General features: G+C 49.1%; 1 protein-coding gene across 3 annotated transcripts; it reads left to right on the top strand.

Annotated features, from left to right (window-relative positions):
* Nucleotides 1-1739: 1739 nt before the first annotated feature.
* BRD3 (bromodomain containing 3) lies at nucleotides 1740-25401 on the top strand. Of its 3 annotated transcripts, none has more exons than XM_080630529.1 (12): nucleotides 1740-1896; nucleotides 11234-11550; nucleotides 12812-12949; nucleotides 13904-14051; nucleotides 16098-16312; nucleotides 17912-18280; nucleotides 20416-20544; nucleotides 20947-21138; nucleotides 21900-22135; nucleotides 22647-22939; nucleotides 24710-24838; nucleotides 25194-25401. In XM_080630529.1, exons 2-12 carry the CDS (start codon nucleotides 11350-11352, stop codon nucleotides 25307-25309), a joined length of 2166 nt encoding a protein of 721 aa, XP_080486655.1. In that variant the 5' UTR covers nucleotides 1740-1896; nucleotides 11234-11349; the 3' UTR covers nucleotides 25310-25401. The 3 variants fall into 3 exon arrangements, with proteins under 3 accessions (XP_080486655.1, XP_080486654.1, XP_080486656.1); XM_080630528.1 differs by having other exon boundaries at nucleotides 17909-18280; XM_080630530.1 differs by lacking the exons at nucleotides 24710-24838; nucleotides 25194-25401 and adding an exon at nucleotides 23505-24703 and having other exon boundaries at nucleotides 17909-18280.
* Nucleotides 25402-26921: the final 1520 nt, after the last annotated feature.

The following is a 26921-nucleotide window of genomic DNA, read 5'->3' as shown; positions in this document are numbered from 1 at the left end:
GTAAAGCTAACATGACAGAAGAATTTCTAGTTTAAAGACTGCACCTACCTTTTCCTCAGCCTGAGTGCTTTGAATTAAGCTTGAATCTTTCTGGTTGACTTCACCATACCTCCTCTGGGGCTTACTCAAACTGAGCCAGGCTGTGCCTGTTTGGCTGAACCATTATCCTAACTCACTGCCTTGCATAAAGAAGGGTTTGAGGATCCTTAGTAGATTTTTGCTTTCCTATTCTCTTGGAGGATGCAGCTGGGTTCTTCAGGTGTAAGCTTGCAGACCTGCAGGTAGGTGTGTGACTGGTGTGCTCCAAGTTGAAAGCTGATAGTAGTGAAATCTCTGGGTATAGTTTCCCATGTGAATTGTTTTGCCTGCTCAGCCTAATGTACCATGAATGTTACAATTTGGGTTGAAACTGTCTTGCACTCACCCAGGTGAGATAAGGAAGTGTGAGGTGTAGTTGGAGGCTGCTTTTGGGTTGCAGTTTTGATGTACCTGCCATTGCCAGGTTGTGTTTGGAAGTGGATTTGCAGGGGAACTGTTGCATGGTCAAGTCAAGAAGTTCAAGGAGGAGCCCAGGTCACGCACTGACTGGGGGTGTGAGTGCACCCACCTTCAGTGCTAGTAAAGTATATCCCAGCGTGAGCAGGCTCCTGGATTTGAACATGCCTTGAAGTTGGTGTAAAAAAAGCACTTTTCTTGGGTTTGTTTCTGGCATGTGCACAACCTCAGCTTCATCCTGAGGCAGCTGCAAACCTGGTGAAGTGGGGTTTTCCTGAGCATGTCCTGCCTGTGCAGACCCCAGTGTCTGTATCACAGCTCCTGAGAACTTCAGTCCTGTTGGTCACGTTTTAAACAGCTGGCAATAAGGTCTTCCAATAAAACTGCCTTCATCTTATGGCTATACCGAACTGACCTACTGGCATCACAGTGTGGTAGCCTCTGCGGCATCTGTGTCCATAGCCACATCCCAAAACTGCTCGTCACTTCACGCTGGTGCTCAAATGTTTCCCCTGGACTCATTTATGTTTCTAATTTTTGTTTCCTCCTTTTTGTACTGCAGTAATTAAACTGTTTTGGGTTGCATCAGTTTTGGGCTGCTTTATAAACTTCTGTTTGCATTGTGGATTCGCTGCAGGACACCGGCTGGGTTGGAGTGTGCCTGAAGTGCTGTAGGCGGTGCTCGTGTTTGTTGATGCTTCCGTGTGTGTACAATTCCTGGTCTGTTATTGTATACATAGGATCAGTTGTTGTTGTAAGCCGCTGACAGGCTTGTGAAGCGCACTGACCAGCGCAGGCTACACCCGTTCTTCATGGACTTTATTTTTACCACTTACTACTCGCACTGGTGACGCTCTGTTTTTATTGCGGCTCGTAGTAGTTGTTGTGTAATAACCGTGAGCGCGCACCGCCCGGCGCAAACCGCGATTGAACTTCACGATAGAAGCGAACAGGGCGGGCTGCGCTCTGCCCCTCGGTGCCCCGCACCACCCCGGGGCTCGGGGTCCCGCACGTTCCCGGCTGCGCTTTGACGGGCTCTTGTTGTGCCCCGAGCCCCGGGGGGAGCCGGGGCTCCCCGGCGCCGTGCGCGGGGTCTCACGGCGCGGTCTCCCGGGGCCGGGCCCGTCGGCTCCCCCGCCGCCCGGGGCATCCCCCCTCCCAGTTGTGTCCCCGCCGGCTGTGCGGGGGGAGCGGGGCCCTGCGGCTGCTGGGGGTTGTAGTGCCGGGGCCCGCGGGCGCCGCTGCTCCGGCCGGGCCGGGACTACCGCGCCCACACGGCCTTGCGGCCGGCGCATGGGCTCTGGGGCGCTGTAGCGCATCTATTATACTGCCTGGCGAGGATAAAAAGAAGAGCAACTGGAGGGACTATAAGGCAAACGTTGCTGGAGCTGCCGGGGCAAAGTAATCTATTTAATCTTTCCCTTTATTTGTTAGATGCTTGGGTGTACGCTGCTAGCACTGGGCCATGGTTTCTGGAGGGAGGGGGCCGGGGAAGCAGCGGGACGAAAGCAAAACCCACTTGGGAAAGGCCAATGCTGATTTTCTTTAATTTCTCCCTTCCCCCTTCTCTCTTCTTCTGCTCGTTCCTGTTGCGGGAGCCCCGCGCCGCTCCCGGCCGCCCCGCAGCCTTTGTGCGCCGCGACAATGCAACAAAGCGCGGCGGGGCTGGCTGCAGCCTGGCCATTGATTTCCTCCCGGCCCCGCCGCTGCTGCCCACCCTTTTCTTCTTCTTCTTCTGCCGCTTCTTCCCCATCTCCTGCCCCCCCTCCCCTGCTCGCCGAGCGCCCGCAGCCGCCTGGCCGGGCTCCCCCCGCAGCCCCGCGCCCCGCGAGCGGGGGCTCCTTCCTTCTTTCCTATTCTCTGTGTGTGTTTTTCTTCTTCCCCCTCTGTCGCTCGCCTTCCCTCGCCCGCTCTCTCTGCCCGCCATCTTTTGAAGGGGAAAATAGGGGCGAGGGAAAGGAGAGCTGCGGCCGCCCTTAAAACAAGGAAACAAGAAAGGGAAAAGAGGGGGGAAGCGGAAAGAGGGGGAGGGAGAAAAGCGGGCGGTACTCAGCGGCAGCAGCTCCCCGCTGCCGCGGTGCGCGGTCCCGGCGCCGGGGGCTCCGGCGGCGGCTCCCTGCGGGGCGCGGAGTGGGGCTTGGTGGCGGCTCCGGCCATTTCCCTTCGGTGGCCGGTGAGCGCGGCCGGGCGTGCGCGGTGTTGTGCGTGGGGAGCGATGCGGGGCTGCGCTCCTAGAGCGCACCCAACTTCGGGAAATGTACGGAACCAGGGGCTCGCTGCCTCAGCTGGGTGCGTTTTAGAGGTGTCAAAGGAAACGCAGGTCACGGATTTATATATAGAAGTGTCGCGCTATAAATAATGGTACCGATAATAAAATGTAAAACTTTGAAACTCGCCGGACTTTCCTCAGTGCGCGCTCGGGCTCCTCGCTCCCCGGCGCTGGGCATGGTGTTACCTGCAGCCCGCTTGGTTTCGCTTTCAAACAAAGCTGTAGTGTTCGGGTCACGGAGCTGCGCGGGGTCAATGTGCGGGGCGCTGCTGCGGGATGTGCTTCCTACAGAACCGGCTTTTGACAACGTGGAGTGGGCGTTCTGTGTGGTTCGGGCTCGGTGACAGCTCTGCCGTGTGGACGTACCTCTGTGCTGATGCTTCGGCAGTCAAAAGTTACTAAAATAAACTTCTTTGGATAAACAAATACACTGGCTTCACTAATACTTCGAACTTAAATATATATGTTTGCATCTCTTAAGTTCCCGATGCTGATAATTCTGAGCAGAGCACACCTGCTGTCCCTTGCTGAGGGAACAGAAAAGTGTTTATCTAAATATGCTGATCAGTGTTTTCAATGCGCTCAGTGTATGTGAGTGTGCTCAGGAGTTGTCTCGGTTAAACTGGAAGTTTAGGTTTAAAGCTGATGTTCTTGAACTGACATAGTGATAACTGATAGTGGAGAGGAGTTGGTGACTGTGGAGGGGTGAGGAGTGCAGAACAGATACACATCAGTCAACACAAACAGAAGCCCTCAACACTGCCTTTAAGGACACCCTGATGTGTGCTGTGCCTGGGTGCTGTCACTGCGGGTCTGGGTTGCTGCTGCTAGCACAGGAGTTTAGGGAGCTTTTAATGATACCCTGGGAGGCTCCTGCTGAAACAGGAACTCCTGACCTCGAATTCTTCCTTTTTGAAAAGAATAAATGCTAAAATTGTGCGTTCCTTAGACCCCCATTGGTTAAAAATACTCATGCCTGGAGTTGGTGTTTTGAGTCAATACTTAATGAAAGGTTGGGCAGAGGATGAGTCTTATTTAACATTCAGCCTTACATTGTTTGCAGTATTGTCTTTTTCTGCCCACGTAGCGCTCCGCACTCAGACAGTACCTGCTGCAGTGAAGGTGTTTCAGTGACCTGTGCATGCAGGGTTTAAATGAAGAAGGAATGCATGTGCGGTGTGAAGTGTCTGAGGTGTGTTCTCAAAACTGACTTTGGAGCGTTAGTTCCATTGTCTTCAAATACAAGCTAGGCTCTGTTGCTTCTGGAATTAAGCCTTCTGTCATTTTAAGCACTGAGGGGCTGTCAAAACCTCTTAGTTCTTGTCACTTTAAAAATACTCTGGAGAAAAGCATAGTGTGGAGTCTGATGTTGCAGGTCAGTAAGTGTCTCCTTACTGCTTCTCAAAGAGGCTCCTTCTGTCACTCTGCTGTGTAGCTAGTTGTTTCTCTGCACTGCTGTAACTGCTCTGGGTGCAATGACTTAAATCATAGTTCTTAATGATCTTGCTAAATGACTCTTTCCTGAGTTAAGAACCGTGTGTTGAGAACTTTGTACTTCAGTCATCTCCTAACCTGGTGGGTTGTCTGACAGCGGTTCTTGGTGCCCACAAACCATATCTGCAGGCTGGGACCCAGCCTGGCAGCCCGGAGAGTGTCCCTGCCTGGGCTGAGGCAGTCGCACAGGTAGAGCAGCCTGTCCCGCTGCCGGGGGGGGCACATCTCTGACTGGGACAAGTTCTGTTCAGTATTTACTGCTTCACCTGGGGCATTGTGCAGTGAGCTGTGGGCATCCACCAGACCCTGCTGCACTCTGAGAGCCTCACTCCTCCTCCCTGGGGTAATTTAGGAGCCTGATCGCTCTTCTTGACAGCACAAACAGCTCGGAGCCCGATCCCTGGGCAGCAGGCAGTGCTGTGGTGAGCTCTCACCTTTCAAAGGCTTAATTACTTTTACAAAATATATTACTTTGTCTGCTTTGAACTATCGGGTGCTCTCAGCGCAGAGCTGCACCTTGCTAAATAAATGAGCAAGGAGCCTTTTGCATCTCGCTGTTGGTGATTGTTTCACTTTAATCCTGGTTGCTCCTTGTTTGCTAATTTGCAGAATTCATTAATCTGCAGTGGGTTTCCCATGGCGTGTTTGGAGGTTTTGTTCTGGGTGTTGGTTTTGTTGTTTTGTTTTAAGTCGCCACATTATCCTCCAGTAACGGCCCAGAACATCACTGTAAGAGGTAGAGCTGTGGGAATTGGGAAGGAGCCGTTGTGCGCTGTGCTGCTCAGTGAGCCGTCGGGACACTCGGGATGTGTGTCTGCATCCTGAACCTTTCGTTGCACGGTGTCTTACTATGACATTGGTGTGGTTTTGTCAAGCATTGGTGCTTGCTGGAGGTGAACAACTTTTTGGAGCACACTCTTTAACCCACTTGTTGCTGAAGCCAACATTGGGAGGGTTTAAATTCTGGGAGCCTTTGCATGGGCAAGTTGCGGTGCTGTAGCTGTGAACCTGGGGCATGATGTAAACCAGTGTCAGCTCATCTGTTCCTCCTACACTTGTAATGCTTTCTGTCCTAAAACCAAGCTGTTCTTTTTCAGAATAGTAACTTTAATCATTTAAATACATAAAAATTAAATAGGAGAAGATGTTGCAGCACAAGTGTGCAAGGGGGGTACTGATGGAGGACAGTGGTTTCTGTGATGAATCACTGGTGGCTCTGCTCTGTAGAATGAGAATGCCGCTTTTAAATTAACGTATGGATCTGTGTCTGGTTTTTGAAGTCTGTCTTCTCTGTCCATGTGTTTGAGTTGCTGCCCCTGAAGTAACATCTGTAGCACTTGTAAATGGTTTTAATAATGCTGATACATGCCTGTGCAGGGCAGGTGATGTGAGGGGGCTTGCAGTGCAGATTATTAGGTCACTGAGCAGAAGACAATCCTTTAAGTAGGTAATACATAGGGATTGGGTGCTGTTTGTGAGGCTGTGTTTTATGCTTTTGTACCTGTTTTCATTAAGAGGGGGTAATCTTCCTGTTACACGTAGCCTTTTAGGTTCAGTTGGAAGTGGAACTGGGCTGTACCTAAGCTCCCTCCCTACCAGGTGTCATGAAAGACCTTGGGGTGCTGTGGTTTATCTCTCAGGAAGTGCTGCAGTCTGGGCAGAGGGGTAAAGCAGGTGAGGCTTTGCTGTTTCTTCAGATGGCAGATAGTGTTGTACCTGGTAAAGAACAGGTGAGGTTGTTCAGAAACCCAGGTTATGGTATTTGTCCACCTTGTCAGTTCTGCTGTTCTGTAGCTGCCCTCTTGGATAATTCTTTGCAGGTGGAGCAGAAGCTTGGCCATGCTCTGCCTGCAGGGAAGTGCTTGAGCTTGTGTGCTTCTGCTTTTGGTTTTTCTTCACAATGCTTTCTGTCCAGTAATCTCTTTTGGAAATCAAAGTGCAGGAAAAGAATAAATGACACAGTCTTTCCACAACGGGCTTTGCCATTATTCACTATATATATGCAGAACCAAACTGAGTGAGTTTGAGTGTTTTTCTTGCACTGTAAAAGTGCACAGAGCACCATATGCTGATTAAAAAGGGGAAGGGCAGACTCTTTTCCAGAACACAAATGTTTGACTGTGCAGATCACATCCTTTAGAAAGCAGAAAAAGAGCCCTGCGAGGGTGTAGACGTACAATGATCCCATCAGGAGCGCTGGAGCCTGTGCGGGTGTTGCCATGCTCTGCTCAATGGGTGTACCTGGCTGCTGCTCGTGGGCACGTATCCTCTGAAACCTGGGTCCAAGCCAGGGAATGGGGGTTGGTTTGGGATTGGTTCTGGTTTGCTGTAAATAATTGAACTGACACAAGGTTTGCTGACCTGAAACCGGCAATAGCCATTCCTGGAGTCCCAGGATGGAGCAGCAGCAGCATCATTTGCTGTGCAAGTCGTGCTTTGCAAGGTGGGCTGAGAAGTAGTAGACAAACAGAGGAACTGGGGGACAGAGCCTGGAGGGAGGTAGGTTCTGGTACTGACCCGAGCTGTGGTTTTTAGCTTTTCTTTTTATGACCATTCCGTCTTGCCAACTTGGCCCTCTTTCCTGGCCTGGCATGGAGGATACTAATAAAGCGTGACTGTGGTTCAAGCCCAAGTGAGCAAATGGATCTGTAGTTCTGATTGGTCTTGAAGTACAGATTTGAATGCACAAGCAAGGATGAGCAGAAGTGGAACAGCAGATCCTGTCCATCTGGGAAGTTTAAAGTGATAATAATGCCAGAAACATTGGGAGGTGGAATAACAACGGCAGTGTCCAGCAGACAGCACTTCTGCCAATGCTGAGTCTGCAGAATTGGCCAGTCTGAAGAAGTTGTGACTGAGTCTGTGGTCTTTTCCTTTGCCCATCAGTGAGGTTTGAATTTGGGATCACCAAATTTTTTTCCCACTCCTTGGCCAACTCCTGTGTAAACATGGAGATCCTTCTCCTTGACTAGGCTGTGATTTCTTTCTGTGGTGGTTTAGGAACGTGACGGAAGAGCTCAGGATCTCTGTGCTCTTGCACATCTTGTGCTTGTACAATAGAACTTCTCAAGCTAGGACCACATTCTGCAGCAGTCATGCAGTGAGGGATGTCCCTTCAGAACTGGGCAGCATCGACTAGATCAGCATCATAGCCATTGTCACTGCAGCAGTGGGATCGTTCTGAACACGCTCTCCAGCCGCAGATGTCCAGCACTTGATCTCGTTTTTCTCTCTTCCATACAGACAGCCAGAGAAAGGGTTGACCCAGATAGAGGGACCAGAAAGTGTGAAGAGCTGGAGTTTTTTCTGGCTTTTCCTAAACCTTCCTTAGGAAGAGGTTTATCTGCATTGATCAATTGGTGGGATCTTGTAGGTGATAGTCTGTGGATCCCTCTGTGCTGAGGTGCTGAGCCACAGACTGTGCAGCTCATCAAGAGGGGAAGGTTGCTCAGCACTCTGCAGGATGGGGTTTGAAGTGGTTACTGAATCACAGAGGACTGAGCTGTGTCTGTGTCTTGGTTTATACCATACTTCCCGTGTGCCTTCAGCCACATTCCTGCCTCCCCTCGATCCCCTGCTCCCCATCCTGCTCCTGACAATTTGGAACCTTCTGTGTATCGTGTGTGGCCATGTGCTAGCACTTTCCCAGTGCTTCCTTTTTGCCTGATGCCCAAGGCTGCAGGGCTTCTGCACATGGGTGTTTGGGCACTGCAGTAACCCCTGCAAGTGCTAGATATTGCCAAATAAACAAGCTCTGAGTGTGTTGCAGTGCACTAGATAAGAGAGCGCATGTTCTGAGGCAGGTTCACCTTCTATGCCATCTCTGGCTGCTGTCTGGCTTCTCCCTGGCTTCCCCTGATTGTGAGGTGCTGTGGGCTCAGCCGTGTGGGTCACGTGAGGTAACTTCAGTGCATCTCCACCTTTCCCCTCTAGGAAGAAATGGCACGAGCAGACTCTGCCCAGGCATGTGCTTATCCCAGACACCTTCTTTTCTGTGCCAAATCTCTGCCAAGAAATGAAGGCTCAAACAGCCCAACACTTCTTTGTCTCCCCCATTGACATAAAGGTGTGACTCTTGTGAGAGGCACATCCTGGCATTTCTCTTGGAAGCCCCTGCCCATTCCCTCCTTGTGGTTTGCCTCTCCTGGGTGCTGATGTCCAAGTCACCAGCTGCTCAATGCGCTGTGAAACCTGGTCATAGATGCTTATTTCCACTGCTACAGCTGAGCATTTGCTCACTCCAGGTCACCCAATTAATTTCTGTGGTACTTCTGGAGCCTTTCTGAAGTGCTGTTCACTTCGCTTCTGAAATCTCAGTCCAGTCCTTGCTGCAGAGTCAGGTCTCAAAGCTGAGACTCCGCCAGTCAGGACCCCAGCACAGTGTAAAGCTCTTCCACTGCTCACGCTTCCCTCTTCCTGCAGCCTTGTTAACAAAACTGCAATGTAATGGCTGTTATAGTTAAGATGAAGTGACTTTTGGGTACCCCTGAGTTTGAAGGCATGATGTGAGACATCTTAAAGCAGCACAATTCATAGGGAGCGCTGAGTATATGTCAGAACTGAAGGCCCTTGAAATTACCAGTTACTGCTGGCTGATTGTGCTGTTTAGGAACCCACAGGCTCCTTCCTGAGGAAGCACCTTCTGTAATAGCCAAGGAGAGATGGAGGGTGGGAAGCCCATCTGCATAATCTGATGAGCATTAAACTAACCAAGGCAAAAGCCAAGGAACTGACTTAATCTTCTGTGATCTTTCCCTCTCCCTCATGCAGAGGTAAGTTAAGGACACATCTCCCAGGCTCAGGATGTTACTGGGGCTGTGCTCAAAATAACATGTATGAAGAGCAAATCTGTGTGAAATCAACAATTTGGTAGACAGCAAGGGCAGAGCTGCAGCGTGCCACATGAGCACTCACAAGCCAAATTCCCACTTGCTGCAGTGAAACCAAGTGCAAGTGCTTCATCCCCAAGGCTTGAGGTGGTGACACAGTGCATACAGTGTGTGCATACAGGGCAGTACTGGCTGACAGAGCAACTTGTCTGTCCTCAAGTCATGGTCTCAAATCACAGATCCCTTGAGTCTGAAGAGCTGGCATGGAGCTGGTAGGTAGTGAGAGCTGCTCGAGGTTCAGTCCTTGTCTGGGGCTGTGGAAGGGAAGGAAGGCAGAACAGGAGGAACTCCTGCGAGGAGCCTGTGCAGGGAGCAGCAGGTGATGCAGCAGCGGGAAGGTGCCTGCTCCAGCCCCGCTGGCTCCCTGTGTCCTGCCCGGCTGCTGGCTCCATCCTGCTGCCACCAGGTGCTGCTTTGTGGGGCTCAGGTCTCTGCTCTACCACAGTCACCACCGTGGTGTGAAGTGTGAGTTATGAGCACCAGCTCTGTGAGGTAGGAACAGGGTCTTCTTGTGTGTCCACAGTGCCAAGTACCAAGGGGCTGTGGTGTCTGCACAACCCCCATGCGCTACTGTAATGTAAATAATAATGTGGAGATAAAGCTGAGGTCAAAGAACATCTCTTAAACTCGATAATTTTCCCTGATGGGAAGATTTATGTTGCTGTTTCTGGGCTGGAGTTGTGCCAGGCTTTGGTCAGTGTCCAAGTAACTGTACAGCAATACCATACCAATGGGAACGGAGTAGTTGGGCTCATGTGCTAACTTGAAGCTTGCTACCTTCTGATTCTGCAGTCATCACAACCCCAGCCTGCCCTGCAGGAGCAGCCCCAGGCAGGGAGCTGCCACTCAGCACTGAGCGCTGCCGAAGGAAGTGCACACCGTTGGTGAGCAGCAGCTCCCTGGCACAGCGCACGGCTCCTGGCGCTCCGGAGCTGCCTTGAGAATTGTCTTCACCGCTGCAGCCAGGCTGGGCTGCATCAGCCAGGTCCTCCCGCCAGCACAGGGAGCTATCCGCATGCTTGCCCCACACCAAGTGTCTGCCCTGACTGACCCCTGTGAGCAGCTCAGTGAAGGAAAACGCCAGATCCTTCCAGTCTTGCTGGGTTCTCGAGGCCTCGTTTGGCTGAGGGAAGTGCCAGACCCTGCAGCTCTGCTGGATTCCGCACTGAGGGTGCAGCTGAGCACAAAAGACTCACACTCCAGAGAAGCAAGATTTATTTGAGAGTTTGGGTTTTGCTCTTAATTATCATCCCACACTGGGATGAGTAAGAAGGGGCAGGAATGCAGTGTGGAAGCAGTGTACACTCATCATGTGGGGCAGCTAAAGGCTGTACTTGAAACTGTGTTATCAAAGCTGCACATGTGCAAGTGATACGTGTGCCAGGGCTGGCTTTGGCAGCCTTTGTTCCAGGCTTGTTCAGTACCTGTTCAGTGATGTCCTGGTTCGCAGCTGGGCTCTGTTATAGTTCAGATAATTACTGATACCAGTGCTATTCCTGCAGATGAAGTGCTTAGCTTAGAACCGTGTGTTTGGATTCTACCTGTAGTTACAGGCAGTCTGTGTAAGCTGCCTGGATTTGTGTGTGAGTCCACTCAAGTGCCATTGGATGTGACGGGCAGTCGGGATGTCAGATGGTCATGCCTCTTGCTTTCCTCATGTCATACGTCAGGGCTCACAACTCAGGCTGAGACAATGCAGTGAGGTTTACATGGAGCTGCAAGCTTGTGGGTTTGCTAGCTTGGATCAGCACGTTCATGGGTGTCTGCATTACATCCTAACTGTATTCCTTAACTGTATTCTTCTGCTACTTCATGTGTTTCCTTTGCTCAAAGATGCTCTCTGAGCCAAATGACTGATCCTGTGAAGCTTACTAGTTCTCTGCAGGCTTTGAATTTGGAAATTGCTGTTCCACGGTGCCTTGGGTCTTGAATTGTGCCCATCATCAGTATGGTGTGTTACAGGGAACAAAGCAGATGGAGTAAAGAGCCTGAGTTCAAATGCTGTCAACAGCAGAAGTGTCTTAACATGCCTATTTCAAGTGAGTATCTGTACTTACACGTTGTCCTCTTCTCTCATTTGATCTAGGTTGTATGGTTGGACCCTGGAAATGGGATGTCAGTCCCATTCAGGGAGCATAAAGGAAGAAGGAAGGTTTCCCAGTTGCTGCAGCTGTGACAGCGCGTGAGAGCCAGCGCAGGAAGATGTCTGCGGTCACAGCAGTGGTTCCGGCTCCGCAGGGCCCTGTCAACCCGCCGCCTCCGGAGGTCACTAATCCCAACAAGCCTGGCAGGAAGACCAACCAACTGCAATATATGCAAAACGTGGTGGTGAAGACCTTGTGGAAGCATCAGTTTGCTTGGCCTTTCTACCAACCTGTTGATGCAATTAAACTGAATTTGCCGGTATGTATCTATCATCTCCTGCTTGGCATCCTGCTCTTGGACAGCTTTCTGCTGAGCAGAGCAGTCTTCTGGTTAGGTTGGATTTGGGCATCCCTCAAATGCTGTAAGATTCACTGAATTAGAAGCTCTTTCAGAGCTGGAGAGGTGCAGGTCTCTGAAGGAGAAAACTGCTTCACTTAAACACGGGCATCAGCACCCCTGTGCACCCTCCTGTCAGCTCAGCCCAGCAGTCCACTGCACACTCACTCTGGCTGCTTTGAGTGAAAGGGTTTTGTGGGATCTGGGGAGCATGTTCTGGGATGTAAGGTCAGGAGAGCTCCAGTTACAAGTTATAATCCAAATGTATGGACTGGACCAGGAGTCTTTTGACCTGTGTGATGCTGTTGCCGAGTGCTATTTAAAATGCTAATCAAAAGAGTAAAACACTTCACACTTGTAGAGCACTGCTCTAAGTCTGTGCTCATTTGTGTCTTCTCTTTGTGGAGTTAGTTTCTCGGTGAGGCATTTTGAGGTGGTTTTAAGGAAGGTTACCAGGAAACAGAGGGGAGTCAGTTGAAGAACAGTTTTCCGTGCGTGACCTGAGTGTGCACCAGCCCAGCAGCCAGCAGGATCACCTCTCTTGCCCTGGCATGCTTTGCCTGGAAATACCAGTGCCTCAAATCACAGTTGAGGGCTGGGCTCAGCAGCTGATGGCTGTACATGTGCTGCCTCTTCTAGCATGAGAAGATGACAGAGCACAGCCTGGATCACGTCAGGCCAATCACAGCATCTGTGTGTGCTTGAGACCAGCCCAGAGAGAAACTGGGTTAACACGTGGAAGCCTTTTAAGTGCTAAAATGCCCTTAAAAGAGAGACTGAAACTTCGCACAGTCTGAAGTGACACCATCCACCTCCTAAGCACAGGCAGCCTCCAGGCAGAGCTGCTCAGGATGTGTATTTTCCTCATGCGTTACTCCTAGTGCCTCCTCAGTCCAGCTGTCCTTACTAAAGGCAGATAACCAGGTAGCCATTTGTGTGTGTGCTTGAGCATATACTAGGGGAGACTGGTGCTTCGTAGTCAAGTTCATAATAATGATAGCTTAAAAAGCTACAAATTAGGAAACAAATGAAAGCAGAGGTGATACTTACAGCTTGCACAAAACCTTGGGGACGTGTTTTTGGGGAGGAAGGATAAGGAAAATTCTGGGGCTGTAGAGGGAGGTGTGAGCAACACTCCATGTATCAGGAGATATAAATAGCATTCTTCCTGCTTCTCCAACAGGATTATCACAAGATCATAAAAAACCCTATGGACATGGGGACGATCAAGAAGCGCCTGGAACACAACTACTACTGGAGTGCCAGTGAATGTATGCAGGATTTCAACACCATGTTTACAAACTGTTACATTTACAACAAGGTAAAGAGCCCAGACAAGCCTTTAACTGGGGCACTGCCTAGAAAAGACCCACCTACGACTGTTAGAGTGTGGGTTTTGAACAGGGCCGGCTCCGCTGTGCATTTGCAAGGGTTTGAAATGCCACTAATTGCAAGCACATTACTTGAATGCACAAAGCTGTCTTTGTGCTGTGGCTTTCTTCCACCAGACCAGTTAAAAGGGCAAACGTGCCTTTTAATTCTAGGTACGTTTCTGTTCTGGGGTTATGTAGCAAGTGTTTACTGATTTTATTTTCAGTTAAGAGCTCTTTAAGATGAGCTAGGGTTTATGCAGTGCTTTGCAGATGCTCTGCAATGTCAGTGCTGTGTGTTACACTGGCTGTCTACCAGTAAGTAGTATCTTAGCAGCAGAGAGCAGTTCAGGAAGTGTAACTCTCCTCTCTGCCTGTGTCTTGTCTGTACTTGCGCACCTTCAGATGGGTTGTTATTTGGGGTTTGGCTTGCTTGCTGTTTTGTTAGGTTGTTAGAAGCCACTGCTCTTTGTATTTTCTGCAGTGGTTTGTCATCACTGACCTATGCTGAGCACAAGCTGAAATAAACAAATTCATTAGCTTGAGCCACAGAGTGAGTGTTCACACTCCTGTCCTGGCCTTGCTGGCAGCAGGGGGGACAGCTCATCTGTTCCAGTTTGCAGCTCCACGCTGTGGCACAGGATGCCTGTTACCTGGCTCCTGCAAGTCCTGATAACTCTGTGGATGCAGCATTCTTAGAGGCTGTAATTACTGCATGCTAGGCCAGAATAGAAGAGCAGGAGGGCAGCATGCAAGGAGGGAGAGGAGCTGGTCTCTTTACTGTCATAGCTGGGATAACATCATTTATCTGGAGGGCAGTTCCTTGGGAATTTCAAAGCCTGATCTTGAACCTCAATGCTTCTCGTAAGTGGATGATACAGCATGGGCTTGTGTTCTTTCTGCAGCCCACAGATGACATCGTCCTCATGGCCCAAGCCCTGGAGAAGATCTTCTTGCAGAAAGTTGCTCAAATGCCTCAGGAGGAGGTTGAGTTGTTACCCCCAGTCCCTAAAGGCAAAGGTCGCAAGCCATCAGCGGGCACACAGGGTGCAGGTACTGACCCAGTGCAGTGACATTGACCCTTACAAGCCTGTTGCTGAGGCCTGAGCCACCTTCCAGCTGCCTGGTTTGCAGATGGGGAAGGGGCATGGAAGGAGCACGTGGTCTGATGGTTAAAGCAGTGGTTTACCCAGTCTTCCAGGGCTTGATGTCTTAACGCTACTCTGCATTTGTCATACAAACACCTTCCCGTCCGTCACCTACCCATCTACACAGAGCTTGTATGCAAAGAATAAACCAAGGCAAGAAGAGGCAAGGTAGCTAAACATGCTGGTCTGCCATAAGCGACAGACTGTGATGTAGAATGCCTGTATAGACCTGGATTTATACAGCTCACCCCAGGTCCTGGCAGAAGCCTGACACAGCAGAAACTCGTACTCCAATCTTGCTCATCCCTGAACCTCGTGTAATGCATTTCTTTTGAGCACATGGTTGCAACATCATAGAATCAAGTTTGATCAGCAGAAGGGAGGGATTTATTAATCCACTGCAAAAGACTGTAGACCATTGCATATCAGTAGGAACTAAGTTTAGTTCAGCTTACCTGGAATTGATTTTAAATGGATTTGGGACTAAACTGTCTGTAAGCACAATAAAACCATTCATACAGGAGTTTGAGTGGGCTGAATTAAACTGTTGTTAACTTCTTTTCTGTAAACAAGGTCTGATTGTTGCTCTGGGAAAGTCAAATGTTCCTCTTTACTTTCCCACATCTCAGGTGCCAAATGGAGCTATAACTTCATCCAAGCTCAAAGAAATTTGTCTTTTCAGCATCCTTTGTTAAAAGCTGCTATAAAACCATAGAGGAATATTGCTACTTTGGTTATTAGTTACTACATTTGTTCCCCTTAACTTTACACTAGTAGGCAGCTTTTCAACAGTGCAAGTCTGTCCTGGGTTCAGCAGTAGCAGTCGTTTTTCACCATCTTAGTAGCTGGTGCAGTGCTGTGTTTTTGACTTTCAGCCTGAGAACAGCGCTGATAACGCCAATGTTTTCAGTTCTTGCTAAGTGATGTTTATTCTGACCAAGGACTTTCTGAGTCTCATGCGCTGCCAGGGAGGAGGGGAAGTTGAGAGGAAGCAGAGACAGGACACCTGACCCGAACTAGCCAAAGGGGTATTCCATACCACAGCACGTCATGCCCACTATATAAACTAGGGGCAGTTACCCGAAAGGCCCAGATTGCTGCTCGGGTTGGGCTGGGTATCGGTCTGTGCGTGGTGAGCAGTTGTATTCTCTCCCCTTGTTATTTCCCTTATCATTATTATTGGTGGTAGCAGTAGTGGTTTGTGTTACACCTTAGTCACTGTTCTTATCTCAACCCCTGAGAGTTACGTTCTTTTGATTCTCCTCCACATCCCTCCGGGAGCGGGGGCGGGGAGCAAAAAGGGGGGGGAGCGAGCGAACGGCTGCGTGGTTCTGAGTTACCAGCTGGACTTAAACCACGACAAAGTCTAAGGTAAGAGACTTGCCTCGCTATTGGGAGGCTTAAGCTCTACTCTCAGCTCTGTTTCTTTTGTTGTATAACTTGTGACAAATCTGAAGTGCTTTGGCCTCTTGGGTATTTAGGTGGTAATAGGGGAGTGGCTGTTGCCATTTGTCATGCACAGTAAAAGCAGTCCCAGATTGAGGCCTGTGTGGGACAGCAGCTGTCCAGAGCAGCCATCTCCCTGTGGAATGGAGCTCTCCTTGAGCTCCTGCTGTTCTGCTGAGAGCCATGAGAGGGATGAAGATTGTCCCAGGGCAACACACACCCTATGTGTAAAGCTTGAAGTATTTTGCTTGCATGTGGCTGGCCTAAAGCTGATGGTACGAGGACCTGGGTCAGTGATTTCTTATGTTCTTGTTGACCCCTGGGTAACAGCATCAAGCAAATTGCACAATGTCCTTTGTGCTCTCCTGGTGACCCTGGCCTAGGAGCTTTTTGCCAAGCCTGTGACTGAACAGTCCAGTGGGACCAGGTTCACTTTGTCCCGATGCCTTGCCGGCACTTGTGCCTGTCAGCGCGTTGCAGTGTGTTTTCCCTTTGTCGTTGAAAGGAGCTCCGCAAGCTGTGGCCATGTCCTCTGTGTCCCCGCCGGCCCCGTTCCAGAACGTTCCTCCAGCTGCATCTCAGATGCCAGTCATTGCTGCCACCCCCGTGCCAACCATCACCGCTAACGTCCCGCCTGTCACTGCCCCTCCTGCCGCTGCCCCCCCTCCGCCTGCTGCTCCGATAATGCCCGTGGTGCCCCCGACGCCACCAGTGGTCAAGGTAAATGCAGAACTCGGCCCCTTTCCCTTCCAAAGGCAATGGCTGCTGAAGCAGGGCTTTATCTCCATCCCCTCGCTGCTGGTGCGTGTGATCCTCCACACTTGACTCCTTGCCTCCCCAGCCATCATTGTCCCTTTGGGGTGTGCTTGGACAAGTGCTGGCTCTCGAGTTTGAGAGGGCTGAGAGAGGTTTGGCCAGTTCTACCTCACCCAGCTGGGGTTATGTCAAGCTGTAGTTGCTCCAGCTCGGTTACAATCTCTCATCTGACCATAGCCTTGGCCAGTGCTGATGCTCCATGAACCACAGGCTCTTGGGGGCTCCCCTATTTGGCACCATATAGCCCAAAGCATCTCTTCTCAGTGTAACGGAGGCCCTGATTTTACCAGGACTATTCCTTTAAGGTTTGCAGCTCCAGCACTAGGACTGTTCCTCTCTGCCATAAACCAGTTCAAGATGAGCCTGTCACTCCAGTTGGAGGAGGCTGATGTTGCCTGCAGGTTTTGGGGGCATTAGTTCTGTCTTCCTTACTGAGTGATCTTCTGGGAGTTGTCATTGGTGGTTTGCTATTTACTGTGTTAATTTATGGGTAAAAGAGAATGTTGCTTTAAATAATTGGAATTTTCCTTGAAAGCTGTGTATTCCTTTAAAAAGATGAAAGCATAGCTCAGAGAAAGCTGGGGTTTTCTAAACTGGGGGATTAACTGCACCACTCCTGGAGTTCTCTAATGTGGGGTTGCATGGACCAGGAGAGCCACAGAATTGTTTTGCTCATTTAATCTTTTGGTTTAGGAATTACTAGAGAAATTTAAGTCAGATCTTGCAGCTAAGCTGTACTTCCTGAAGCCTGTCTCATGCTTCAGTTTCTGTCCAAGTAACTTGCTTCTGAGAATTGGTTTAATTTTAAAACTCAAGAATGAAGGAGTTCACCAGATACACAAAACTAATCCTGCTGGGGTTTACTTCAGATTTCCCTCCGGAACTTTTTCTCCCTTTCTCTCTCCAGAGAAATAAATCCTTCTTAGGAGCACAAGGGGGAGCTGACTGCACAGTCACAGCTTGAATTCCTGTGAATTTGCTTAAGGCAAAATCATTAAATTCTTCTCTTGCGCATAACAAGCAGTGTACTTTAGCACAGCCACTACATGCAAGGGAGTGAGGGCTCACAGGTCTTTAGTGGTTAATATGCTTTGGTTCAGAACTTAGAGCCTGATCCTGCCACTGGGGACTTAGACATGTGCTTAAGTTTCTAACACTTACTGAGTCCCGATACGTCAGCTGAGCTGCAGTAATTGACTGGGTGCATGCCCTTCCCTTGCCAAACAGGAGCTAAGAGTCCTGGGTTTGAATCTCAGCAATACATAGAGCTAACACGTTTTGCATCGTGTTTGGGGTTGGACTGGAGACGTGCAAATGGCTGGTTACTGTGGCTCAGGTGGTGTGTGTCATAGTCACTGACGTGTGTTGAAGCCCCCGGTCCCATCTGTCCCAGTGCAGTCATGGTACCCTGTCAGAGGGCAGGCAGGTCTCGGATGAGGGTGAGCTGGTGCAGCCGCAGAGCTGAGCCCTGTTCATGCCATGTGTCCGTGTCTGTTTCAGAAGAAGGGTGTGAAGCGGAAAGCAGACACGACCACCCCCACCACCTCGGCCATCACTGCCAGCCGGAGCGAGTCGCCCACAGCCCTTGCGGACCCCAAGCAGGCCAAGATCATCGCGCGCCGGGAGAGTGGCGGCCGGCCCATCAAGCCACCAAAGAAGGACCTTGAGGATGGGGAGGTGCCCCAGCACGCTGGGAAGAAGGGCAAACTCTCTGAGCACCTCAAGTACTGTGACAGCATCCTCAAGGAGATGCTCTCAAAGAAGCATGCAGCCTACGCATGGCCCTTTTACAAGCCTGTTGATGCGGAGGCCTTGGAATTACATGACTATCATGATATTATCAAACACCCCATGGATCTCAGTACTGTTAAAGTACGTCTACATTTACCACCTCTTTTGCAGGGTGTCACAGCCCTCTGGTTGCAGAGGACTGGCTGCTTCTGGGGGAGGGGGAAGGGACATCTTTCTTTCTGCCCTGCAGACTGTACGATGGCATCTCCTCTTTGTGGATAGCCCAGCTGCTTAGACATGTGTCCTTGGGATTGTGTTGCACCCTGAGAAGAAGAGGTGCTGTGTTTCATAGGATTCAATTGATAGTATCCCGTTTCCAGAAACTGCTGCTGCAAACTTGTTGGCATGTGTGGTCCAGATAGGCTTACACTGAGCAATTCCAACCACAATGTGATGATCACCTGGTACTTGGGGAGGGGAAAAGATAACGTGATGCTTGTGTGGTTTGCACTTGGCTCTTCAAGAGCCTGGCTTAGCATGTCCCAATACTCAGGGTGTTTTTCCCAGTAGACTGGGAGGTTTTCTGAATCCCTTCTAAATACCCATGGAGCAAAGCCATGTTTTTTGTAGTTCCCATCTTCTGCTTGTGGGCCATTGAAATTGGTGTTGGTGGAGGTGAGACTCTTCCACATGCAGGAGGCAAAGGTATTGCTGCTGGCTTTGGCTAGCATGCCAGGAGTGTTCTGCTGCCAGCAGAGCCAATGCCCAGGTGACAAAAGGGCAGCTGTGCTTGTGATTCCTTTCATGTTCCTTGGCAAATCCTACATAGAACCTGGAGTGTGTCATGTGCTGATGTACCGTTGCCCTTCAGCCATGATGCTGTGCGCATTCTTACTACAACTGTGATAATTTTAAGAGTATTTTAGTTGCATTAATTAGTGGTGAGAGAATAGTTGCTATGGTCTTTGCATTGAGGATTAGGCCAGGAGTTACCAGTGTCTGAGTTCTGATTCTTGTTCTCATGCTGTGGCCCTGGGCAAGTTTCCCCACAGTTCTTTGTTGTAGTTTTCCCAGTCATAAAATGGAGATGATACTTAACCTACCTCACAGGGCTGTTGTGAGGACAGATATCTGGAGGGCACTAAGTACTACTTATTGATGGGGTTTGTACAGAAATGACAACTTCTGAGCTGGCAAAAGCATTGTAAGCAAGCTCTGGAGGAGCTGAGGCCATTACCCTCCTGAGCTCCTGGTGCAGAATGTGCAGAATCCTTGACTTGCAATGTAGCTTTGTTAAAAGCCTGCAGCAGTTTCCTGACAGGAGAAGAGGGCAAGACAAAGGGTGAGTTTTGCTGCAGGCAAGAAGAGGGAGCCTCAAACACAGTGCTAAAAGCAGGAGAAAGGGCTAGGCTGAACATGGTAGTCTGCGAAGCTGGAGCACTGGTCCCTGGCTCTAATGTTCTGCTGATAGAGGAAGGTTCCAGTGTTTTCTTGGGTAAGTTTTTCTATTTTCTCTTGCTCTTGAGCGTGGATGAGGAAGGGAGAAGCTCCCCTCAGTTTTGGTACTGTAGTGTGCTCAGCATCCTGCTCATTTTGGCTGCTCAGTATTGAAGGCCTGTTAATCCTTGCACATTGCTTTAATTGATGCTGTCAAGGTCTCGCTTTACTTTGTGTTGGTGTTACTGCTCTTCACCAGCTCGGAGGTCCATCCACATGGCTTGGATGACAGGCTGATGGATAATTTCAGCTGGTCAGGAGGCCTCCTTCCTGCTCAGAGCAGGGGCACTTACTCTGATCTGCTCCCTTCCAGGGCTCGCCACCTTCTCAGCTGTTTCCTTTCTGTAGCAGTAACTGGTGCTAAGGTTCTACACCTGGTAGTAATAGAGGCATAAAATCACTGAAGGAATGCTCTCTAAACCCCAGTCATTCAGTCCCAAACTGCAAGAGGAATGGGTGTGAGAGCTGAAAAATACGAGAAAGGAAGAAGGTGCAAATATCTATCTGCTGATGTTTATCCTCGCTGCACTGGGTAGTGACATTAATAATGGGCTCCTAAAGGGTGAAGTCTGTATCCATTCTTTATCAGCTGGACTTTAAAATCAAGAGTAACTCTTGCAGTTCAACTGTAAATGCCAACTACTGTTCTCTTACACAAAAGTGATTTCTGAGGGTGTTCTGAGCTGTCTCCAAGGTGCACATGTCTTCCATGCGGTTGTTACAAATGCCTTTTGCTTATGGCTTTTTCTCCCCTTTCCTTTTGGCTTGTTTGTTTGCAGAAAAAGATGGACAGTCGGGAATACCAGGATGCACAAGGGTTTGCAGCAGACATTCGGTTAATGTTCTCTAATTGTTACAAGTACAACCCTCCAGACCACGAGGTGGTAGCGATGGCCAGGAAGCTCCAGGTAAAGGTGTTGGTAAATGCGTCCTCCAGAGTACGTTTAGTTCAGCTGCAAGGTATGGATTCAGAGATCAAAGTGTGGATCTGCCCTTAGCACCATAAAGAGTTGGTGATTCCTCCAGCCCTTGGAAAGGGCCACGTTCTCTGCTGCAGAACTGTTGTGCTCTTTGCATGACATTGCCCAGCACCATGTTCTGCTCCTAAATTGTCATAATTGCTGCTGTATAAAGTAATGAGGGAATTCTTCTGGGCATACAGGAGCCATCTGTACATTATTGTTGTACAGCAGCTTGTATCAGGCAGTAAGACCCTGACCCGTGATGGGTGCCTGGTGTGTTTAAAAGGCCAGAGGGGAAGGTCTTCGTGGCTGAGGCTCCTTTGTCACCAGTTTTCCCCCTTTTTGTAGGATGTCTTTGAGATGAGGTTCGCAAAGATGCCCGATGAGCCTGCAGAGGCCCCCCCTCCACCTCCCCCGGCAGCACCAGTGGTGAGCAAAAGCACAGAGAGCAGCCACAGCAGTGAGGAGAGCTCTTCTGACTCGGACAGCTCAGACTCAGAGGAGGAGCGAGCGACACGGCTGGCGGAGCTGCAGGAGCAGGTACTGCGGTGACTGGGCTGGTGCAGCACCAAGGCCATTGCAGCAGAGCAATCTCCCCTTCTGGCAGCCAAAGGGGAAATGCTCAGCAGTGAAGTAAGCGCATGGTTGATGTGGTGCTCCTGTTCTGTGAGGGCTGTTCTCAGCACTGATGCTCTGTGCTTCCTTCTGGGATCCTGGAGTGTGAATGAAGGAGTGCACAATACTTGGGATTTAGGAAAAAACAGAGAAACCCATTTTGTATGAGAGCTCAGGCATAAGGAAATCCAATCACAAGCTTCCTGTGGGTATTGTCTCCTGTAGCCGGGCTGTAGAAATGAGCTGTTTTGGCTGTTGTGGTTGCAAATACTTAAGCTGCAGCCTTTCTTATTATGCAGATACACAGTCCCAGATGCTGCAGTGCTTATGTGTGCTCCCATAATACAACAGAGCATAGTAAAATAGCTTATCCTGTGTCTCAAAGCAAGCTAGTAGGAGAGCCAGGAAGTGAAGCAGGATTCCAGAGGCTGAGTTGTCAGCACTCTAGATGGAACTATTAAGCTTAATTTTCATTTGCTCCTATAAACCAGGAATGACGTGTTCATTTGACTCAGCTTTGTGCACTTGCACGGCATTTCTAAGACTTTCAAGTAGAGCAAAGCCTCCTGTGTTCAATCACTGGACTGCTCCATCACTGACTTTGGGCTATACTTACATGTAGGGATGTGGAGGCATCCGTTACCTTGCTGTGAAGTCTGATTGCCTTTGTCACTGCTTTCCTCCAGCTGAAGGCTGTCCATGAGCAGCTGGCTGCGTTGTCACAGGCACCAGTGAACAAACCAAAGAAAAAGAAAGAGAAGAAGGAGAAAGAGAAAAAAAAGAAAGATAAAGAGAAGGAAAAAGAAAAGCACAAAGTGAAAGCTGAGGAGGAGAAGAAACCCAAGGTGGCTCAGCCACCAAAGCAAGCCCAACAGAAGAAAGCCCCAGCTAAGAAAGCGAACAGCACAACCATGGCTGGCAGGTGAGTGCCTGCCTTCCACAAGTTGTCCTGAGGAGAATGCCAGGATCCTCCAGCTCAGTTCCCCTGCCGAGCTCCTGGGGAAGCTCACTTGTCATTGCAGTTAATTTGCTGTTGAATAGTGTCCCCATTTCCAGACAACCCCAGGGAGTCTTAAAGTTAGAGCTGGCAGTGGAACCATCATACTTGCACTGTCCTGCTCTCAGTCCCCTCTGATTACTCTGGGATAAGGTTTTGCTTTTTGCCTTTTGCACAGCCAATGAGAACGTGCCACTTCATTGCTGCCCCCCTGCTGCTACATGGGCTTGTTGTCCATCACAAGGCTCAAGTATAATAGGGGTAGAACAGCTCCCAGATTTGTTAACTTCTTCAGAAGTTGTGCTGCAGCTCAAGCCATCTGGCTGGCAGCTCCAAGCCAAGAACACTGGGGTGTTTGTCACTAGGAGGGCAGAAAAAAAATCAGTTTATTGCTTCTGTATACCCATGAATGTTTCCATGCTTGCCACCCTCTCAGGCAGCCCAAGAAGGGAGGCAAACAGGCATCTGCAACCTACGATTCAGACGAGGAGGAGGAAGGTCTGCCCATGACCTATGATGAGAAACGACAGCTCAGCCTGGACATCAACCGTCTGCCTGGGGAGAAGCTGGGCAGAGTGGTGCACATCATCCAGTCCCGGGAGCCTTCCCTCAGAGACTCCAATCCCGATGAGATAGAAATAGATTTTGAGACATTGAAGCCCACGACTTTACGGGAGCTGGAGCGATACGTGAAGTCTTGTTTACAGAAAAAACAGAGGAAACCATTTTGTAAGTTACCTCCTGGGGCACTTTCCCTCCACCAGCTCTTGGGCTCAGCTCTGGAGACAGGGCATGTGTGTTGGGATGCTGTTATCCAGCTGTTGGGTATGAGCTGACAGGGGTTTTGAGATCTTTTCTCCTAAGAGAAGTACAGAAACTGTCTATTCCTTCTGTTCTTTCTTCCCATGGAGTCATGCTGTGGAGACCTGGAGGACTGTTGTGTTCCTCTACAAGACCTGTGATGGGTTTATTACTTACTTAGAATCTAGAAGGTACTATACAGGTTTCAGTCTCGTGTTAGGTGTAATGTGCGCACATCTGTGAGGATCAGTTTCTCATCCTGAATAGTTTAGCGTCTAACTAGGAAGGAAACAAAAAGCATGGTTGGGATCCAAAGCACAAGGGAAAAAATGACTTGCACAAAGTTACCTGGGAAACCCTCTGGATTCTGGGTTTAAGTGTGTTGTGTGTTCACCCCAAAACTGTTCTTCCTATGTGGCCTGATCACAATATTACCCTCAGTCTCTATCTCAGTCTGGTGTGGGACAGACCTTTCTCTGTGCCTCATCCACAGAGTGAATTGTGGTGGCCCCCGGGAGTTTAGCCCCAGCTGAATAGCCATAGGATCACTTACCTGAAGTGGTTCTGGCCCTGTCCATCTGCTTCTTGGTTAAGAGGGAGTTGTCCTGTTAAGAGTGTAACACTGTAGCTACTCACAGCTCTTGCAGAGCACCTCCATTTCTTCATCACAGGATTTTCAGGTAGGCCTCAGCAAAGCTCAGGCTTTGACCCTTCTTTTTGCTTTTCAATACACTGCTTTGAGTTTTGTTTTTCTCCTGAGTTGGACTAGCTCAAGAAGAGAGCTTCCAGAGTGGATAGGAACAAGAAGCATTCTTTTGTTTTGGAACCAAAGCATAGAGTGATGCAGATAACTGAGACGTCTGCTCCTCTGCATGCGCTGGGCTGGTGTTCCTGTCCCCAGCAGGCTCCTCTGCTGTCTGTCACCATGGTTGGAGTCTGGGGATGCACCCTCTTAGGACTCTGCTTTCCAGGTTTCTTTTTTTATCATTGCTTTAGAACAGCACACAGAAATGTAGGTATTTCCTTGCTGCATCAGGCAAGTTATCTGGCCCCTGTCTTGTGCTTCTGACACTGCCTAGGGCCTGTGTTCAATTACTCCTTCTTTGGAGGAATATTTCTTCTGCTCAAAAGTTTGAGTATTGCTGGTGCTTGTCGCCATTGCCATCCCAGCTGGTGCAACTGCATTCCTGTTCTCTGCCAGCCTTTGCCTCCATTGGTTTTTAATTTGTCCTTTTTGTTTTATATCTAAAGTAACACAAATCACATGCATGAAGTATCTTAAGTTTTAGTGGGAAAGGCTTAACTTCTGACAACCTTTAATGGGACACTTTATTTTACAGGGCAGAAACCCCATGTAACAATTCTGTAATTACAAATGTGTAACTATTGACCATTTAACTGGCTGGTAAGTAACCTGGAACTACAAGGTTATTACATGGATATTTCTATCTTCTAAAATACTTTTTGGAAGATCCCTCTTAGAAAATGCATGTTACAGGATGATGGTGATTGGATGATCTAGACAACCTCAGAAGTTGTCCTGTATATGGGATGTGTAGCTGTTGTGTGGTCACTTGATCTTTAACAGTGTCACTGCAAAGTGGCTTCGCAGATTTACATGCCCTGTAAAATAGCGATGTCCAATCTTTTTCACCTGCAGCCATGCAATTTCAGAGCTTGTGCATTCTTCCTCCACAGCTGCAGGTGGGAAAAAGCAAGCAGCAAAGTCAAAAGAAGAGTTAGCTCAGGAAAAGAAGAAAGAACTAGAAAAACGGTTACAGGATGTCAGTGGGCAGCTAAACAACAACAAGAAGCCTGCAAAGAAAGGTAAAGGCTTTGGCTTTACTGTGCTACCAGTGCCTGAACACTTGTATACGTAATAGGCTTCCTCACAGAGGCAGAACTGCTGCTGCCTTGCAGCCTGGGCTTCTCTCTGTGAGTTACTCAGCTGGTCAGTGAGTGACTGCTGGGCACTGTTGTTTGGGGGCTGCTTTGGTCCCTATCCAGGGAGTAGCTCCCTGGTGGTAAATGTAAGGCCTCTCAGAGGCAAATTCATCCTTCAGAGGGAGAAGGCTGTAGGCACAGGTCCCCAGGCAAAATGAAGTTGTGAACAAATCCATGGAGGGTGAGGGCTCTATTTCAGCTCTGTGCAGGTAACCTCATCTCTGCCTTCCTCCTGCAGAGAAATCTGGCTCAGCTCCCTTGGGAGGCCCTTCCCGGCTCAGCAGCAGCAGCTCCTCCGAGTCTGGGAGTAGCAGCTCCAGCGGCTCCAGCTCGGACAGCAGCGATTCAGAATGAGTTACGGACACTTGCACCCAGCACCCAAAACAGACATCATGTTCACCGATGCTCTGCAGTGTTCCTTTCCTTAATATACTGCTCTTGCTCCATGGTGGTCAGGTTTTTTTTTTCCCCTCTCTCTTTCTCTGACTTTATTTTTTAATTCAGTGTTATAAAAGGAATCTTCCATATTTTGGGGGCACTCTTAATAGGTCAAAGATCTTTCCGTGTGTGTGTGTGTTTGACCAGTCTTCATGACAAATACATTTTAACTGACGAAGGTTGGTTGAAGTGGAATAACCGTGAATGCTCAGCAGGAGATGACCAGAAAGTTCTGTGAGGCTTGCAGCCCCTCTCTTGCTCCTGCCCTCTCCCTGCAATATTCTCTCTTCAGAAGCTGCTGGGCTCACACAAGGGAAAAACAGAACCTCTTTTCCTAAAGAGATCTCTGTACAATGGTACTGTATTTGGGAGACGTTAGCTTTTCAACTAGGTGGTGTATTTGTTACTAGCACTAGTATTCTTAATCTCAAAGTCTCCAGTGTGATGAGAATGTCAGATTCTATGATCTTTTTACATAAAACAAAAAGAAACAAAAAAGTCATGTACTCTCGGTTGCTAATATGCTTTTGGGGTTTTCTTAATCTTGTCAGAGGCATAGGTATCTCTTCAGGAAGGTATTTAAGCATGAACTTTAAGCACATGAGCAATACAAGTAGTTGCATTCTTTGTTTTTTCCACTTGAGATTTTCCTTTTTCTTGGGGATGTGTTGGGAAGGCGGGAGCCAGGGACGCTCTGGGTTCTTGGAAGTGTTATTTTTCACATGCAATAGATGATTTCCAGGAAATGGGCACTCTCTAGGAAAGGTTTCATTTAATTCAAAACAGCTTTTGGCTGAAAGTCTTCAGCTGGACCTCGGGGTGATGCCTGCAGTGACCACAGAGTCATGTGCTTGTTACCAGACACAGGCTCAAGAATTTTCTCCATGACAAGCACCTCAGTCTGTGCTTAAAATAAAGGAGCACTTGAGCTCCAGCTGAGGCTGAGCTGGCAGGGAACTGGAGAGAGACATTTGTGTGTGCTGGGGCTTGGGGGCTTTGTTCCTCTCCTTGTTTCAGTAGTGAGCTCTGAGGAGGGAACGCTGCGTGTGTTGTGCAGGGCGCAGGTTTCAGGCACTGAAATGCTTACCTCAAGAAAAAGAGAAAAGAGGGGAGGAAGGAAAAAAGAAGAGACATCAGCAACTTTTTGAGTCCGGCCTGATGTTCTGGCCTGCACTGCTGCAATACAGCCAGTTTTCACTGTCCCTAATTTCATGTATATACAAGTCTTATTTATTAAACCATTGGTTGTTTAAGATGAAATAAATAACAGAAGCAAAGCTGTGTCCTGCAAGCAGCAGAAGGGCAAACATCAGATGTGATTGGAACCAGATTTAAAAACAAGCAACCAGCAATAAAGCACATAAACATCTGAGGCTTCATGTAAATACATGGGACTTGAATACTCACAGGTGCTATGGGCCAGCCTGTGTCTGGTGCTGTCATGTTTGTGTGTTTGGGTTTTGATTTGTTCAATCTCTTCTTTCTCTTTTTACCCCCCTTTTTGCTGTTTTGTACAGATTTTGGAGCC

The sequence above is a fragment of the Psittacula echo genome (assembly GCF_963264785.1).
Source record: "Psittacula echo genome assembly, chromosome: 16".
Classification (NCBI taxonomy): Eukaryota; Metazoa; Chordata; class Aves; order Psittaciformes; family Psittacidae; genus Psittacula; species Psittacula echo.
Note: the sequence above shows the minus strand (reverse complement) of the source record. Positions and strands in the feature narration are given on the sequence as shown.

What these genes read in the sequence shown, in the direction of transcription:
- BRD3 (XM_080630528.1), top strand. Translation starts at nt 11,350, where the DNA reads ATGTCTGCGGTCACAGCAGTGGTTCCGGCTCCGCAGGGCCCTGTCAAC. An exon ending in TGGATCTCAGTACTGTTAAA is followed by an intron (nt 18,281 to 20,415) that starts GTACGTCTACAT and finishes GTTTGTTTGCAG; the next exon opens with AAAAAGATGGACAGTCGGGA. An exon ending in TGGCGGAGCTGCAGGAGCAG is followed by an intron (nt 21,139 to 21,899) that starts GTACTGCGGTGA and finishes GCTTTCCTCCAG; the next exon opens with CTGAAGGCTGTCCATGAGCA.